Consider the following 19,636-nt stretch of genomic DNA (forward strand, 5'->3'; position numbering starts at 1 on the left):
TGTGGTTGAACAGTGCCAGTAAATACCTTCAGTAATAGCTACAGAAGTTTCACTACATAGGGAGACATAGTTTACTTAATCCAAGTAAAATATTTTCTTGACAATAATATCAACCACCATTCATTAATTCTCTACTGCTTGCGTGAAACTGCATGAACACAATATAAATATTATTTATAATATTCTCAAATATCCTGAATGTTAGGCATCTTAGTCCTAGAGTACAGATAAATACACTGAAACCTTGATCAAAACCATATTGCTAAGTGGCAGTGATAGAGTTTGAAGATATATCTGTCTGGTACTCTTTTCACTTTCCAAACTGTCTTTACTTCATTTATTCACATGTACGTTTGGTCAACCAATAGTTACTGAAAAATTCTTGTGTACATTGAATTGCTTAAAGCTCTGGGGATAGTGCAGTGACCAATAACATACGTGTCCTTTCTTTTAGAGTTCACACACTAATGTGTAATCAACTGTTAAGAGCCTGACCAAGATTATTGTGTCTTTGTTGTGTGTACTTAATACAAATCATGCTTACCTACCACCTTTACAGTCAGAGTCCTGGTGAGATGGAAGGTACGGCCATTTTCTGGATATGTAACAACACATGTATAATTTCCATTATTTGAAATTAAGGCAATGAGAAAACTCAAGTTCATACCTTCAGGTATCACATTATTAAAATCAAATATTTTTTCACAGCCCTAGAAAAAGTAAAAAAAAAAAAAGTTTACTCTTTAGACACACTCAGAACACATACAAGCACATGTACACTCACATCTAATTGTGCATAGACTATCTAAATATCTATACTGTACTTTTTACAAAACTGTTTTGGTCAAATAATTGACAAGGTTTGTGTAAAGAATAAATGAAATAACTGTCATTTCTTTTTTGAATAAGAGAAGTTAAAATTCTGAACTAAGATATGACTTCAAGAGCACAGGCTTCATGTTTTTAGGATTCAGCATTCAAATTGTGAGAATTCCAGGTTGGTAGTTAAGCAAAGTTGAAGTGTTGAAATAATGACTAAGAAAACTTGAGCAACTGCAAGCCCTACTATTTAGAAAACAATTATTATGTTAATATCTTCACTGATTATATTAATTCTGGAAATCAGGCCTCAATTTAGATGTCTGATTTTAGGAATTCTTTTTTTTTTTTTTTTTTTTTTTTGAGTTGGAGTCTCACTCTGTCGCCCAGACTGGAGTGCAGTGACTGCTCCCGGCCATCGCAGCCTCGACCTGCTGGGCTTCAGCAATCCTTCCTTCCGCCTCAGCCTTCCAAGTAGCTGGACCTACAGGCACGCACTACCACACCCAGCTAATTTTTGATTTATTGTAGAGATGAGGTCTCGCCAAGTTGCTCAGGCGGGTCTCGAACCCGCGGGCTCAGGCAATCCACTCACCTCAGCCTCCCAAAGCGCTGGGATTACAGGCTGAGCCACCGAACCCAGGCCAGGAATTCTTGATCACTCTGTTGAATTGTGCTGTACTAGTCATTTCCAAACTTTTTTTGTGTTTTCTTCTGCTTTATCCCATTTTTAAAATTGAGTATTACAGATTCTAGAATCTAAAAATAAATTTTTATGAGCTTTATCAAGTTCTAAGAGCTTATTTCTGCTCCTAATTCATATTTTCATATAACTGCTTTTTTAAAAAAATACTGAGATTGAACTATCTCATTCAACATAACTAGAGTTTTGACTTGAATCTCTCAGTCACTAAGTGGCTATATTATTTTGTTTTGTTTTTTCAAGAAAATAATCAACACATCATCTGTGATAAATATATAGGTTGAACATTTGCTTTCAGAAAATTTCTTGTTTTTTTTAAAAAATATCAATAATTCATTTACGTCAAAAGGGATTAGGTTATCTCTAAGGCCCTTTAGATTTTTAAATGTCTGGGAGTCTATTACTGACTTGTACTTTCAGTTTTTTTGTATTTACACATTTAATGTTAATTTTTGCATAGGCAAGATTTTTTTACTTCAATTCCTGAAGCATGTATTTTGAAATATGACAGTTACACTAAGAGGAATTCTTTGTCACAGGAAATACGTCTTTTAAGCACAGCGCTAAACTTTTGTTTCACGGAAAAGAACATCAAGAGGAAGCTAACATAAACTCAGGTAAGTTATTTTCTCAATGCAATTTCTCCTGTTTGGATAAGTAGTATTTCTAGATATTTGTCACATCAGCAAAAGATTTCAACTACCTTAGGTTATCACAAAGTATAAGTCCACAAAATCCTGTACTCTTATAATAAATTTATGTCAGATTTGGTTGAAATTGAGCTTATAATATCTATAGAAATCTATTTGATTTTTTGTGACACCTTTCATCTAAACAGTTCAAAAATACTTATTCCTCTCATTTGTTAGCTTAGCTGTATTTAAATCTCTGTGAGGTAGACAGAACAGACTAAATCTGCTCTAGGTTTACAGATGGAAAAAATGAAACAAAGATATATTCTAGATAAAACAGCACAAAGCTGAAACTCAGTTTTCTAAACAGCTGAATAAAGGTCTTTTACCAGATTCCTAGTTAAGAATGAAAACCTTTGGGGGAAAGGGGTGGGGAATGAATGAAAACCTCTCCTCAGCAGTGAGTTAAGGCTGTAAAAATTATACTGAGCCATGTACTTAATATGTATTCTATTATCTGCTCCTTATTCCAAATGTGTAATGTTTGTAATGTTCTTATCTTCATTTTATAGATGAGGAAACAAAGCCTAGAAAAGTTAAGTAACTATTAATGTCATAGCACTAGGCAGTGTCCGAACTGGATTTTGAATTTGGATGTACTTGTTTCAAAGTCCTTGTTTATAATTTCACCTAATACTGTCTCCTTATCCTATACAGTGGTCCTGCACCTATACCATGCCTGAAGTCAGCCCTTAATAGTGTGATGAGGCTCTATCACTTAAATCAGGTTGATTTCTACAATCACTGGTAAACTGGAACAGCACACTTTTCAGGATAAAAAGTTAGTTATTGTTACTGAACTTGTCAACAGCATTCTTTAAGAATGTGCTGAAAAGATATTTTTATATGTTTTAAACTTATTAGACCTAAAACATTTTAGAAAATGAGATGGATGAAATATCTTACATTATTTTTTAAAACTCATCAAAATAAGGCGTTTTTAAAAATAGATTTTTAAACCGGACTCGGTGGCTCAGCCTGTAATCCCGTGCCTTTGGGAGGCTGAGGTGAGTGGATTACCTGAGCCCGTGGGCTCGAGACCCGCCTGGGCAACTTGGCGAGACCTCATCTCTACAATAAATCAAAAATTAGCCAGGCGTGGTAGCGGGTGCCTGTAGTTCCAGCTACTTGGAAGGCTGGGGTGGAAGGATCACCAGAGCCCAGCAGGTCGAGGCTGCGGTGGCCAGGAGTGGCCATTGCACTCCAGTCTGGGCGACAGAGTGAGATTCCAACTCAAAAAATAAAATAAAATAAAATAAAAATAAAAATAAAAAAAATAGATTTGAGGGTACACGTACAGATTTGTTATATGGATTCATTGCATAATGGTGAGGCTTGGGTTTCTGGTGTACCAATCACCTGAATAGTGAACATTGTACCTAATAAGTAAATTTTCAACCCCCCCCTCCCTTTTGGAGTCCCTAGTATCTCTTATTTACCTCTGTATATCTATGTGTATCCATTATTTAGCTACCACTTACAAATGAGAAACACAGTATTTAATTTCCTATTTCTGAGTTTGGAAACATTTTATATTCGAAGTAATATTGTATGGTGGGGGTAATTTCAGGGCATTGTTGAACTATAAATGCCCATTATCTCTGGCCTGTAGAGTGTGTTAGCTCTTTTTGTTATAGGAAGCTTCATCTCTAGATCCTACAGTACAAACACCCTGAGACACACAGGATATTTTTAAACATAATAAATTATTCCTAAAAATAAATTCTGAAATTTTATAACTTTTTCAAAGTTTAGAATCCAGAAGAAAATAGATATGAACAAAGATTTTGATGACCAAAGAAGAGAAAATATGTTTCCAAATAAAAAAATGAGTTAACAGTAAGCGAATTTTCGCAATGAAACAAACACTCCTGACTAGAAGACAAACACTCCTTCCAGTTGACCCATCAGTTCCGCATTCTGAATACAAAAAAGAGAAGTAAAATAGAAGAACAATTTTTCAACCATGCAATGGTTACTGTGGCAACCAACCACAACATATAGGTGAAAACCAAAACAAGAGATGACTTTGAGTTCTTCCAGCTGAAATGAATCATGCAGGGACAGGAAGGGTGCAGGTGGAGAATGTCACGACAAAGTAAGAATAAGTGTTTCCATTCAATAAGCCTATAATGTGTAAAGAACTGTGTGAAGGCACAAAAATGGAGAAGACACAGTTTTAGCTTATAGGTATTCACATTCTAGTTAAGGATTGTGACAAATATAAAAAAAGGCATAGAGGGGTTGAGGAGTGCAGAAGATCAAATGAAAAACACTTAGTAAAGTTTAATGGAAAAGAAATGTTTGGGCTAGATCTTAAAGAATAACAGCTATGGGGAAGGAAGGAATACATGGGAAGGAAACACTCCAGGCACAGGAAAATGGTGGGAGGAATTCACCTGCACTCTTATAGCATTTTTCTCTCCCTGTCAGTGCTTACTTTATTATAATGTTTTATTCTCTTACAGAGCTCCTTCTTTAGAAAATTAACTCTTGTGAGGGCCAGTGGGGAGTGTATAAGTTCTGAATTTGCATGGCCAGCAACTTACTCAATACTTGGCACATGGTAAATGCTCAATATATTTGTGTCAAATGATCAAAGACGGGAATGAAAGAGGCCAAGACTAAGACATGGAGTTGATAGCTCATGGAGTATATAGGCAATGAGTATTTGAAATATAAGACATGGGGTAATGGGCTGTAGGGTGGATAAAAAGTAGAAGCAAAAGTACAACGAGTTTAATTGATTTATAAGGTCTGAACAGTTAGAGATATCTTCTTAAATTGGTATAAATTGTATTATACTTTGTTATGAAGTGTCACAAGAGTTCCTTAAATGAGTCACTTCCTTTAAAAAGAACTAAGTCATTTAACGTCCCTCCTACATGTCAGGCACTGCGTTAGGATTGGGCACATAATAGGCAGTAGAAAACACAGATGGTACTTATTCTCTAGAAATTTACTGTCCAGTCTAATTTATTCAATTATTTAATTAATTCCTAAGTACAACATATATTAGTGCAGTTAGTTGCCATGTGCTTCATATTCAAGAGAGAGAGAAAGAGAGAGAAAGAAAAACTACCTAGTACAGAGATGAGATATTAGTTAAGTGCTATCAAAGTACAGAGTGGGTGATACAGCTGTCTGAACTGGCTTTAAATTTAAACAATTAATCTTGAGTCTTCAGAGGCCCTAAAACCATATGTAAAATGCTACATGTATGTATATAATTCTATATGTGCATAGCTCTGAAGGAAAATATGATACACACTCTCTTCATGCTAAAGGTTAAAAATCTACACATAGGGAGTGTAGAGAAAGAAAAGAGATAAATAACCAAACTAAGTTGTCAGATGAAATTGAAGCAGGCTTTTAAAAAATAAAATATACAATGCAGACATTGTACTAACATCCCAACAACATGTGCTAACAAGAAGGCCAAGCCTGGCACTTTTTCAGAAATGTTTTTTCCTGATGGAACTTTGTCAGAAAAAGCAAAGATTTTCCTGCTTTCAGAGATAGAGTTATAAACAACATCTGACCAATTTTAATTAATTTCACACTAAAAATTAGAAATGGAGGGAATATACCAATTTTAATGATCACAAAAGGTGCAAGGACAACAAACTTTTTGCAAATTTATATCCAGAAATATATCCATTCCAATAAACAGCAGTTGAGCGTGTTTTAGCAGTTGTCATATGTATAATACCCAAAACATCCAATAAAGGGGTTCCTCTGATCCTCAGTGAGGGGAAATTTTCTATGCTTTTAAAAGTGTCTCTAGAAAAAAACATTTTGAATATACAACTGTAAAGAAGAGAATGAATACAGTAACATGAAAGTTGGGATTGCCTGCCACATATTAAAACTGAACAATAATAGTAATAAAAACAGCAAAAAATCACATTTCTGTGTCTTCTATATGTTTGGAGGTCCTTATGTGAATAGACAGGCAGCCTCCACCTTATATACCCATTGCATTTCATAAGTTCTTTCATAAGCTGCCTATATGAAATTCAGTAAATCACATACAACCCATGTTTTACTTTCCATATTAGTTGCATAAGCTGATTTATTCAAAAACACATTACAGAACATCAATCTAACTAACAAGAGTTAAGCTAGAATTCTTAATGTTGAATTAGAGAACTGTGAATTCTGGCTCCTAATTTAAGGAAACTCTGCCATGCAAAAAAGAGGAAGAGTAAGAAAGAGAAGGCAGATAGAGAAGGAAAATCTGTTGGGAGCCAGCCGTGGAGGACTGCCTGAGCGTTAGGGATCCAGGCAGGCTGCGGACCCTGAGACCACCAGGCTGGTTCAGGAGCTGAAGGCCCATTTCCTCCTCCTTTCCTTGTTTAGCATTACCCACTGGTAGGGATTTTAATGATCTAAGCATGAAGTTCTGAGAATATGACAGGCATGGCTGACTCTAGGGATCCATTGTTCCCGCTTCTCACAGACTGCAGTTTCGGCTTTAAACTTAATACAGTTCAAACTCAGATCACATTTGGGACCTTATACGTGATACAAGCTTCTTTATAAGATTTAAAAATATATGTGTAGAATTAGTGTATACATTTAGAGAGTTGTTTCCGCATGAGATGGTTATCTAGGGTTACCAGAAATGGCCCAGCACAAACTTTGGGCTGGGTCACATTCCTAAGGGCCTAGCGTCCATTTTGGACTGGGCCACATTCTTTAGGAACTGGTCTGACCTATAATTAAGAGTTTTTTATAGTACAGGTAAAGTTAGCACAGAATAAGAAGGTATTAGGATTTAAGTCAGTCATAAATGGGTATGCATAAGTTTCAGAAGTTATTGACTATTAGGATTTTATATTAAAACTGTTGTACTGCTTTTGAGGAACATAAACCAAGCATAAGGAACAGTGAAATAATTTTGGGATTGTCCCTCCTCATGCTTGGGGGGAAATGCCTGGTGGGTGGGGATGCCCCCCCACCTGGCTTTGTGTTCATGTAAGCTCTTATGATTTGATTGTCCTTTCTCATCCTAAGGAAAATGCCTGGTGGGTGAGGATGCCCTCCACCCTCCTGGCTTTGTGTTCATGTAAACTCTTGAGATTTGATTGGGGTTGCCCTTCCTCATTCCTAAGGGAATGCCTGGTGGGTGGGGGACCTGGCTTTGTGCCCACGTGAAAGTCTTGTGATTTGACATGTGAAAATTTGGGATAAAAGACTCACGTTTGTTCCCAATAAATGACTTCTGCTCATTTCACTGAACAGTTGTCCACTTTCTTTCTTTCTCTTTCTTCCTCTTTATATCTATGCCTCCATCTTGCCTTTTTTTAATATCTATCCCTACTACAGAATCGGCTTCTGCACTAGACAGAGTCCAGTCTCTTTCTTCCCTTCTATTTCTCCAGAATATTCGCCGACGCTGCCCCACCTTCCAGGGACCCTCTAAATCTCTTTTGGGGGGCTGGCTCCCCATAAAAATCCAATCCAGTTCCATTTTCTCTGAAATTCTGAGATATAAACACTTGGTGTTCTACTCTATCCAATCTCAGTTTGTCTGAGACTACTTTGATTTCTCAGGGCTCCCTATGCACAGTATTTCCTACATTCCACAGTCCAGTCTATAACCCAATATGTGTTCAAAGATCTCCCTGCTCTTCAAAGAATCTTAAGCTCCAAAAGTAAAACTTTTTGCCAGTTCTGGAAAGTACAGAATTTGTAACCACACAGAACTGACCTGAATTACAATACTCTTCCATTAGTACCTGGATTATGAGTATGTTATACAAAACAATAGAAAAGTTTGGGTTCTTGACACAAATTGTATAGGTTTTAATCTTGGTTCGCAGCTCTATGACCCTAGTAATAACTCTCAACCCCTTTATACTTTGGTTTATCAACTGTAAAATGGGGGAACAGAGAGAGCCCATGTTATAAGAACACTGAAAGAAATAAGTAAAATAAAGCATCTGGAATAATACCTGTGTTCAATAAACTTTAGCTGTCATTGTTTGCCTCTCTAAGTCTCTATATTCTAATCTGTTAAAAGGAGATCTCTATCTTGCAGAGTGGTGATGAGTGTTACTTACAATAACATATACAATACCCAGAACATTACCTTGCAATTAGTAAAATGTAAGACATATTAATTCTCTCTCCCTTCTTTCAAATCAGCAGCTTTCATCTTTCAAATAAAAGCAAATTTTTACTGAAACTGATTATTATCCATTTATCTTTTAACCCTCATAGACTTATTTGTATTACTGAAAGAGACCATTTTTACAATGCAGAAAGAGACCATTTTTACAAGATAGAAACCTCAGTTGACCACGACTAAGAGAGAACTGTTGTAGAGGGACCAAGACACCTGAGTGGATGCTTGGGGATGAATGTAGAAGGCAGACAATAGAAAGCAGTGTTATACTGTTGGACAGAGATAGGAGGATGTAATCACCAAGAACCTTGGTTTTATTTCTAAGATGGCAGAACTTTGAGGATCAAAGGTATCAGTCAATTACCCAAAGAGACAGAAATATAAACAGTATACCAGGCATTAGTAGCTACCACTTCGTAATCAGATAATAAAAGAGAATGGCTGGTTGCTGGCTGTCCTCTTTAGTCACCTGTACATGGTTGGCTTTTAGCCATGGCAGTGGTTGTACAGCTGTGACTTTTTTTTTTCAGTCTCCTTCCCAGGACTCATGTCTCCATTTCCCACACAAACAGTCCTTCCAGAGTTTGACTTCAGCTCTCTTTCTCTTCTTACTTGATTTTGTCTTTTTTTTCTTTTTTTTTTTGAGTTGAAGTCTCACTCTGTCACCCAGACTGGAGTGCAGTGGCACGCAGCCTCGACCCACTGGGCTCCGGCGATCTTTCCGCCTCAGCCTTCCAAGTCGCTGGAACTACAGATGTGCGCTACCACACACGGCTAATTTTTGATTTATCGTACAGATGATGCCTCGCCAAGTTGCCCAGGCGGGTCTTGAACCCACGGGCTCAGGCAATCCACTCACCTCAGCCTCCCAAAGCGCGGGATTACAGGCTGAGCCACCGTGCCTGGCTGATTTAGTCTTCTTAAGGGCTTCAACCATCACATAGATATATCCGATTTTCTGTCTCTAGCTTTGATTTTTCTCCTAAGATCCAGACCCATATACGGAGGACTCCCCCCAAAAAACTGTAACTATTTTGGGAGGGTGGGACCCTTGTGTACTTGTGTTCCCCGCTATGTAGGTGTTTTAGTAATCCATCAGCATCAGTGTACCATTTAGTGTTGTTGTGAGAGGCTGTGTTTGGCTTCAGTGCTTTCTTTTTTTACAAGAGATTCTTTCAACATGTTTTCCCATTTCATGATGAGTGATTTACAGGTGCACCTGCTCACACCACTCTGAGATTCAGTAGTTTTTGACTCAAAACAGCATGACCCCCATACTCCACCCTCCCCATTCACCCAATCTCTCCACAAGTGACTTGTTTTTGGTTTGTTTCCCTGATGAAAAAGTCCCGAAAGGGAAATGTTTTGCTGGTATGGAAGAAGTGAAACAAAATACAGCAGAAGCACCAACAGGCATCAAACTTGACAAGTTCAAAGTGGTTCTGAGCAGTGGAAAAAGCATCTCAATAGATGTACTCCATCAGAGATTATTTTGAAGGTGACTGAAGGTTAAACACGTAAGAAAAAAAGATACATAAATTATAACTAAATTCTGGTTATTTTGGGAACTCCCCTCATACATGAAACTACTACTTATTAGTCATTGCCACCTGCCACCTAGCTGTCTCACAGGCACCTCTAACTTAATATGACATTATCTAAATCTATCACTTATTTCCCATACCTGTTTCTTCTCTGCTACTTCATACCTTGGTTAATTGCATGAATTTTTCCTGTTAAGAAAACCAGAAATCTGGACATCATTGGAAATACAGAGATAGATACGGGTACAACTCTGCTTTCATAAACAAGCAATCTTGTAAGTCACCTACATATACATCTCTTTCTTTTCTTAAAACCAAAAGTAATTTCTCTTTGTCACTCTTGTGGAACTTAGAATTCAACATTTTAATAAAAGTTTAAATTATTTTTATTTATAAACTTACCTGCATTAAATTGTGAGTTTTTGGGGACTACACAGAGCTGGACATATATTTCTTTTGTTACAATGTTCCCCCAAATCCTTGGCATATTGCACTGAGCACACTTCATTTCCAATTAGCATACAGATGTTCCTCAACTTACTATTGGTCTATGTATATAGATAAATCCATCACAAATAAAAAATACTATAAGTTGAAAATGGGTTTAATGTTTCCAACACAGCAGACAATTCCCAAAACAATTTTTTGACTTTATAATGGTGCAAAAGTGTTACACATTCAGTAGAAACCATAACCCTGTCATAAGTCATAAGGAGTTACTCAATTTACAGTGGTGTTACATCCCAATAAATCTGTCGTAAAGTTGAAAAATTGTAAGTCAGACCACTGTCATTTGGGGAACTGTCTGTATGTTGGATGTATACATGAGTGAATGACTAAAAAATTTAAAGGCAGTTAAAAGTAATATTGAAACAGGTGTGAATAAATTGGAGTATATGAGCTGGAAGGAACAAGGAACAATCAATAAGTATGGTAGAATTTGATCTCTCCTAAACAAGAAGATCATTTTAGGCATAGGGAATGCATGGGGGAAAAAGAATGTTTAAAAAAGTAAATAAGGTGAGAGGTTAGAGACTTTGATTACAGGGTAAAAAAACACACAATGTTTAACTGCAAAATATATTCCCTTTACTAATGTAAAACTGTAAATATCATTCTTTTAAACACCTTTTATGCTTTTTACTATGAAAAATTCTGATCATAGAACAATGAACTCCTCTAACAACTATATGAGCCTCAACAAATATCCATTCAGACTACGTTTTATTTAATCTAGGCCCAGTCACTGCACTTTAAGATTATTTTGATTCACATCACAAACATCATATAATTTTATTTGCAAATAATTATATATCACTCAAAAATGAGACTTCCTCTGTAGGTATAACTACAGTGCCATTATCAATTTTAAAAAGTAATAATTAAATGATGCCATCAGTATCCTATGTTCAGAATTCCTTGATCTTTTCATAATTTGTTTTGTAGTTTATTTGAATGAATCAGGATCCAACTAAAGCCCATTCATAGCAATTAGTTCTTAAATCTCTTAAATCAGTCTCTCCCTCCCTTCCTCTCTCCCTCCCTCCTTTTATACCTTCTGCCCTTTGTTCTCTGTCTCCCTGCCTTCCTACCTCCACCTTCCCTTCCCCCTTCTCTCCCTTCCTCCTTCTCTCCCGTCCTCATAGTCATTTTATTGTAAAAATAAAAGACATACAAAAAACACTCAGGACATATGTATGAGTTAGTAAGTTATTAGAAAGCAAACACCTTTGTAACCACCACTCAGATCCAGGAAATCTGCCAGCCACCCTTGAAGGCTTTGCTCATAGCCATGTCAATCACATCTTTACTACCCCTTGAAATAGTAGTATATCTATATTTTTATAGTAAGATCATTTTTTATTTATAATTTCATTACCTATATGTGCAGACTTAGATTCTATAATCTCATCCACTTTTAAAATGTCTTATATGTTTTTTTTTAACTTATACATTTCCACTCCATGCCTCTCCTTTTCTTAAAATTTATCTACTGAAGAAACCAGAACATTTGGCCTACAGAATTCCGCAGTCTGGATTTTGTTGACTAAAATTTATGCTGCAGTTAAATATATTCCTGTTTTCCATGTGTCCTGCAAAATGGCAGTAGGAGCCAAAGGCTTAATTAGATTCAGGCAAGACTCAGGTAACTGTATTCTTTCATCAGAAGAAACGTCTGGTAATTTCTCATCTTGTGATGTTAGCACCATTCATGCTGAAATTTTAGATGTGCTAATTCATTGGGAGTTGCAAAGTGATGATATTTTAATTGTATAATTTCTCTTTCATTTCTTATTAGGAATACTTTGATTAAAAACACACTTCTTGGCACCAATTCATTACCCAATAGTATATTTCTTCTAGGAAAACCAGAATAAATACTTACTTCCCTTTTTCAGTTTTTAAGGTAATGATCTGATTTCCTATAATCTAAACATAATTAATTACAGTTTTTAAAATATTATTAATTTATGAATTACTATCATAGATAATTCATATGATAGTATGAATGATTGTCTTTATTTAGGCTCAAATTGTTCATTTTTGGCTAATAAAAGACTCCTGCAGTTGACTCCTAAGTTGTTTCATTATTAACTTAAACAGAGACAAAATAAAAAATTTTCAGGTATGATTGTGGAATTGCCTCTTTCTCCTTTGGATTATGCCAACTTTTGCTTCATGTATTTTAAAGCACTGTTGTCATTAGGCACATAAACTTTTGTTATACTTACGTCTGCCTGATAAAGTGATACTCTTATTATTATGAAATTTCCTATTTATCTCTGGTAATCCTCATTGACTTAAAGTCTACTTTATTTTATATTCATATAACCACTCTTTCTTTTTATTCATCATTTACTTTTTATTTTAAAAATTGTCTCCCTTTCACCTTCTATTAATCTTCAGCTACCATCAATGTGGCTTTTTTTTCCCTGTTATATTCCTCTTATTTTAGCTTCATTTTTGAAAAAAAAAGTATATTTTCTTATATTTTTGAGTTATACAATGTATATAATTTACGGACTTTTCCAATTCTTATTTATTTTTATCATTCTTTTATATCTTTCATCATTTTGAATGTCTTTTAGCTCACTTTTGAAACAGATTTCTCTGAACTTTAGAATGTTGCAGGATATTCTAACTTCACAAAAAACATCACATAAACTTCCCTCTTAAATTTTTATCATGGCTTGGTGTTGAGATGACCTGACTGTTCACCTGCTCCATTTCTAATCAGTCCTCTTTCCTTCTGGTATATTGATCCAATTTACTTTTGATTCTACTCCCACCAGCTTCTCTTCAATGGGGCTGATTATTTTTCAGAGTTGTGAAGCATGAGAACTTCTCCAGCCCCTTTAGAACTTCTGGTCCCTTGCACTCACCTTCAAAAAAAGAACAAAACCCCTCCAAATTTCAGCTACTGTACTCAGACCGACCTATCATACTTACCATTGACTACCTCTTGGCTCTTTCAGGGTTTTCCTATTCTCAAGTCTGCTAGACACCCATTACTTCCATCTGCTTCCTTCCTTACAAACACTGAATCCACATGGTTCTTAAGGTTATTGGTGGTTTGTCTCACTTTATAAAAATTGGTGCTTATGGATGACTTGACTTTGAGTTTTGCTGTAAATTCTACCCATGGGATTTTGGCTTTTGTGTATGTGAAGACTTGAAGCAATTCGAAACCTATGCAGCTGCCACAAGTGGAACCTTCTAACACTTTTTATTTTTGATTAAACACTTTCCAAAACCTTCAGATGTGGGAAAAAACCACAGATGCACAGTGCCCACAAATGAAGGCAAATAACAAAACACACGTAAATAATAAAGCACAGTACTGACTAATCAAGGAGATGAAATTCACCAGATGAACGAGCACCTTCTAACTTCACTAAGCAGTGAATAGATGTGGGCTACATTTCTCAAAACGTGTTTCACAGGAAGTTGACAGAATTCAGGTAGTTCTGGTATTTTAGTTTGTGTCATTTCAGAAAAGTTTGAGCTGAAGGGAAGCACCCTGCACCATTTCCTTTAAAATGCCCAAATTAAGGATGTGGTAAAAGATTTACACAAAGTTATTAAAGAAGAAATCAGATAATAGGATGAGAAATATTTTAGTTTATAAATATAACTCAGCAAATACATATATAATATGCCATGAGAGAGAATAAAACATCCTCTATTTTGCTTACCATATACCAAGTGACGGTCGGTTTGACCTTGGGAGGAAAATATCCATCTATATTTGGACAAGTAATCCTCTGAATACCGTATTCTATATATAACCTATGCACTGGGAGTTTCATGGGAGAATTGAAACAGCTGTCTTTTTGAACAACTTCCAGGGGAAATGCAACTTTGCTGCAATATGTAGTGTTCCTGAAAAGAGAAATAAGCACTGAATGAGTAGTCTCCTTTGCATTTGATTTAATACAGCAACCACATTAAAATGACGTGAAGCCATGCTCCATATGGAAACATCATTATATGTGTAAGTTCATGTAAGGGATAATGGGGTATTTCCTATACCAGTTGATATCACAGAATTAAAAACAGGCACAATTAACTGACTACTATTAATGTACTGAAATATTTATACTTTTAGAGGTGAACCTAAATGTGTGTGAGCATGTATGTGACCAGTCATGTGCCACAGAGCAATGTTTCAGTTAACAATGGAGAGTAGGCCTAGCAGGGTGGCTCAGCCTGTAATTCCAGCACTTTGGGAGGCCAAGGCGAGAGGACTGCCTGAGCCTGTGGGTTCGAGACCAACCTGGGCAACGTGGTGAGACCTCATCTCTACAATAAATCCCCAAAAAATTATCCAGGTGTGGTGGCACGCATCTGGAGTTTCAGCTACTTGTAAAATTGAGATGGAAGGATTGCCTGAGCCCAGCATGTCAAGACTGTGGTGGCTGTAAGAGTGATACTACACTCTAGCCTGGGAGACAGAGTGAGACTCCAACTCAAAAACAAAACAAAACAAAACAAAAAAAGTGGAGAGTATATATAAATGGTGATTTCATAATGATGCTAATGGAACTAAAAAATTCTGCTGTCTAGCGATATTGCAACCATCTTAACATCATAGTTCAACATATTACTCCTGTGTTTGTGATGATGCTGATATAAACAAGCCTATTGTACTGCAAGTTGAATAAAAATGTACAGTAACATTGTACAGTAACATGGTACAGTAACACTGTACAGTAACATTCTAGGTCATCATAGTCATTCATCAATCACTTACTGACTCACCCAGAGCAACTTCCAATCCTGTAAGTTCCATTCATGGTAAGTGTCCAATGCAGGTGTATCATTTCTCTTTCTTACTGAATTTTTACTGTACCTTTTCTTTGTTTGGATAGATTTAGATACACCAATACTTACCAATGTGTTGCAACTGCCTATAGAATGTGGCACAGTAATATGCTGTACAGGTCTGTGGCCTAAGAGCAATAGGTTATACCACATAGCCTAGGTGTGTAGTAGGCTATACCATCGAGGTCTGTGTAAGTACACCCTATGATGCTCACACAATGACAAAATCGCCCCAAAATGCATTTCTCAAAATGTATCTCTTTGTTAAGCAACACAGGACTATGTGTGTGTGTGTGTGTGTGTGTGTGTGTGTGTGTGTGTGTGTGTGTGCATGTGTATTTACATATTATACTTGAAACACTGTCAATAACAGGGCTAGTAATGCAAAGGCATACTTACACAGAGTCAATAACAGAATAAACAACTTTTGGGAAAAAATACATATATATTTTTTCAGAATCATAAAAAAGTCTCAGTTTTTCCCCTAGTAATCCTATGTCTGGAGTTTTTTTACATGATAGACATATAGAAAAGGAGGAATAGAGACAGACATAATAAAAAATGTTCATCCTGTGCCATTTCAGGAAAAATTTTAAAACAACACAATAGACATAAAAATCAATACAAAAATCAAACAAAGGGAAGATTATAATGAAAACTTCAGCGTAACCATTCAAAATTGTTGTGAGAATTGATAAGAACAATCAGAAGAGAAGGGAAAATATAAATAAACATATAAAATCTCTTAGAATAATGTTTACACAGGTTGTTCTGTCTACCTAGCGGGCTCTTCCTCTCCTTCTCATAGAGTCTTTCTGTTATGCTCTATCCATCCCATATCTAAATTAGGTCTTTCATTTATCGAGCACCTTGAACATTTCCTTGTTTAAATTTATCATAGTTCAAAATTATATGGTTACATTATAAATATCCATATCTTCTATAAAATGCATGTTACACATGACAATTTGTATTATTATATTCATTGCATCTAGTACAGTATCTAAGCTCTCAGAAACTGCTAAACAAATATTTATTAAATGAACTAAATGAATGTAACACTCATGTCTATGTTTAGCAAAAGAAGAAAAGGAACATAGACTAATAAAAACAACAGATTTTTTAGAATGATGTGATAGCAAGTTTTTCAATGTCCACCCAGTTTTGTGACTTCTGTGTATAGTACCAAACATATAGTTGACACTCAATGACTTATAAATTAAGAGTAAATACAATGAAAGGGTGGGATATGCTTCCCTAGAATTGAAAGAGGGGTGTCAAAAGATGACCTGTGGCAACGCTAGGAAGATGGCAAGGGGGAATTGCAGCCATGATCTCTGGCCACAAATAATGAAAGATCTACCGTGTGAAAGAAGGATTCTATGGGTAAAAGCTCCAGAAGGTAAATTTTAGTTTAATATAAAGATACATTTTCTGATTGAAGAAATGAGGAACAGTGATTGGACTGACTTTCCCAGCTCTCATCCTGAATAGCATTGGGGTGAGAATATAAGCAGCAAAATATTGAGAGTTGGATCTAACTTTAAGACCATAAAGACATTCAGGTTCATAATTCCACATGGTTAGGTTTAAGGCCATTCTCAGTTTAGGAATCACCACAGGACAATGGGAAATTTTGTAGTGCAATTTCAGTCCTAGGTTTACATAGGGACATGGAAGAATAGACAGGTAAACTGAAGAGGTGACAATCTGGAAGTTAACAAGTAACATTCAAAGTATGTACAGGTCTTAACAGCCATGCAGTCCTACCACTGTAATATAAAAGAAGGTTAGAAAAGTTTAGGGAAGATCTCTAGGCAAGTAGTGAGTAGCTTAGGAAAAAAACAATATAGACATTGAAGTACAGAAATGAACAGTAGAGACCAAAGTTAAACAGAAAGTCACTGATTACTTCTTCCCAAGTATTTGCTGATGTTCACTTGGGAAATGTCAACAGACGAACAATTATCAAAGATGAAAAGGAACTCAAAGAGCATGTAGACCAACTTTCATGTTGTGTGGACACAGATGCCAAAGCTCTCAGATAAGGATATGACTTGCCTAAAGTCACCAGCTAGGTAGTGGCAGAGCAGAAATAATGGCCTAATTTCTCTGTCTCCTTATAGTTATTTTCCCATGATAACCTGTTTTAACTCTAGCAAGTTGTATTAGAACATAAATAATGAGCACATGAGTATTTTAGGTTCCTTGAAAACCCTTATGCCAGTCTAGAAACCACTCCAATGACAAGTATCAGGTGAACTCTTCAGAAAGGCTTTCAGAGGCTACCGGAGCACCATCTCCCCACCAAAAAGAGAGTAATCCAAAGGCTTTTCTTTGATAGAAACAAGGTCCTTTTTCCACATAATCATAACATAGCTTACATTTGTGAAAACATTGTTAACAATTTTCCATCAGAGAGTAGTTACTATCCATGAGAGAAAAAAGATGCGGATTACTTATTTTTATGGGCTGAATTATGTCCCCCTTATCAATTCGCATGTTAAAGTCCTAATGCACAGTATCTTACAATGTGAGTGTAATTGAAAATAGGGCATTTAAAGACATAATTGAACTTAAAATGTGGTCATAAGGGTGGTCCCTAATCTAATATGATCAGTGTACTTAGAAGAAGAGATTATATGACACAAACACTCACAAAGGGAAAACCATGGGAAGACATGGAGAGAAGATGGCCAAATGCAAGCCAAGAAGGGAGACACTGGAAACAAAGCCAACCCTATCAACACTTTGATCTTAAACTTTAGGCCTCCAGAGCTGTGAGAAAATAAATATCTTTTGTTTAGATCACCCAGTCTGTGGTATTTTGTAACTATAGCCCTAGCAAGCCGACATGCATATTAAATAGTACAAAATTGTTAAAAGAAAAAAAAATAATAACCCAAATGGGAGTTTAGAAAACAAAGTGAAACCTGAAAGCTAACAAGAGATAATGGTAAAAAGTAAACCAAAGAACAAATCCTTAAAATAGTTATTTTTGGGAGGGGCCACAGTTTTTGAAGATTTTTTTAAGCAAAAACAATATTAATCTTTAGTAACACAAAAAGAGGCATAATGTAGAATGAAATATATCTACAAGAAACTATAAGAACAAAAAAATTTAGATTTGAAATAAATTTTGCAGTAATGATAAATCTCTTTGGATTATATTCTTAGATTCCCAGAGATAGCATGTTCTCTTGCTTCTGAGAGGAATTTTGGTAAAAAAGTTTAAAAAGCATTGCCTTAAATAAATGTAATGCCTCCCAAATATTATTTCTTCTATACAGGAACCCTGAGTCTCTATTCTGTGCCAGACACTGTGAAACATGCCCAAAATAATATATGAATGGTCTCTACTCCCTGCCCTGCTCCTTGTTTAGGGAAATGGATACCTCCAGGTGAGGCATAAATGTATCAGATTCCAATGGCATGGAAAGAGAGTAAATAAAGAAGACTTCACCTTTAGACGTGTTTGACATGCATGACTCAGGGTGTGAAAATGAACCATCTCTGGAGAATTGTTCTCAGCAACACAAACATTTCTTCTGTATACCTCCTTCAGACCACTTCAGCTAAGCCACTGAGAATGAACTCACTAAATGTGTTCTTCTCCAACTGCCTAGCACATGCATCATCTAGATACAAGTCCAGCAGTTAAAGGGAAAAGAGAAGTCACCACCAAGAATCAGGCTACCTTAGCATGCAGGTATAGTTGCCTGTGTCATTGAGGAGGGTGGGCCGGAACCAGAGTACATCTTTCTCCTTACTAATGCGGTTCTCAGGGAGGCGGAAGTTAATTGGCTCCTCTAGATCTCGGTCCTGCCTAGTCCAATACCAGATCAGAGTAAGTCCAGCTGAATGGGCTGTGCTGTAGTTATATTTCAAGAAGTGTTCAAAGAGTGGGCACTTGATGCGAGCTGGCTCATCTTCAAACACTTGGATTTGTCTCATGGTATCTAGTCCCCAGTCATCGCAGCGTTCTGGAATAATCAAAAAGAAAAAAAAAAAAAAAAGGCAGATGAGTCACTTCACAATAAAGGCCTCCAAAGAACTTACCTCCTCAAGATACCCAATCTTCTCAGGAAACTACTTCTCTGGTCATCTTCAATTATCTCCCTTTAATAAGTGGCGTATATAGGCAATTGTGGTGTGAAGAAATTAATTTTCCCCATTTTTCAATTATCTTTTGAGTATCTCTTGAATAATGATTAGATCTGATTGCTTGACTCTGTTAAAACCTACAAAGTATGGGAGAAGGTATCATCTAAAAAAGATATCATATGCTTTTCACTTCTTTGGGGGACAAAGAGGGATCTAAGGAGAAAATTGTAACTGAAAAGACAACGTTCAGGTAAATGAGAGACAGAACTCCTAGTTCTTCTTAGGTCTCCTGATTTGGGGGCTAGTGTCCAATACA

The 19,636-nt window shown here is 36.2% G+C and overlaps 1 protein-coding gene across 2 annotated transcripts in view; it reads right to left on the bottom strand.

Annotated features, from left to right (window-relative positions):
- The window catches only part of IL1RAP (interleukin 1 receptor accessory protein), a 144,347-nt gene that overhangs the window by 41,142 nt on the left and 83,569 nt on the right, over positions 1–19,636 (bottom strand). For both annotated transcript variants that reach the window (XM_008068421.1, XM_008068426.1), the window contains 3 exons: positions 18,914–19,199; positions 14,088–14,274; positions 545–710 (listed from right to left, as the gene is read on the bottom strand). In XM_008068421.1, the coding sequence (XP_008066612.1) occupies positions 545–710; positions 14,088–14,274; positions 18,914–19,199 (639 nt within the window). The remainder of the gene's footprint in view (positions 1–544; positions 711–14,087; positions 14,275–18,913; positions 19,200–19,636) is intronic.

Source organism: Carlito syrichta, unplaced genomic scaffold (assembly GCF_000164805.1).
Source record: "Carlito syrichta isolate Samal-C Ts95f unplaced genomic scaffold, Tarsius_syrichta-2.0.1 Scaffold108652, whole genome shotgun sequence".
NCBI lineage: Eukaryota > Metazoa > Chordata > Mammalia > Primates > Tarsiidae > Carlito > Carlito syrichta.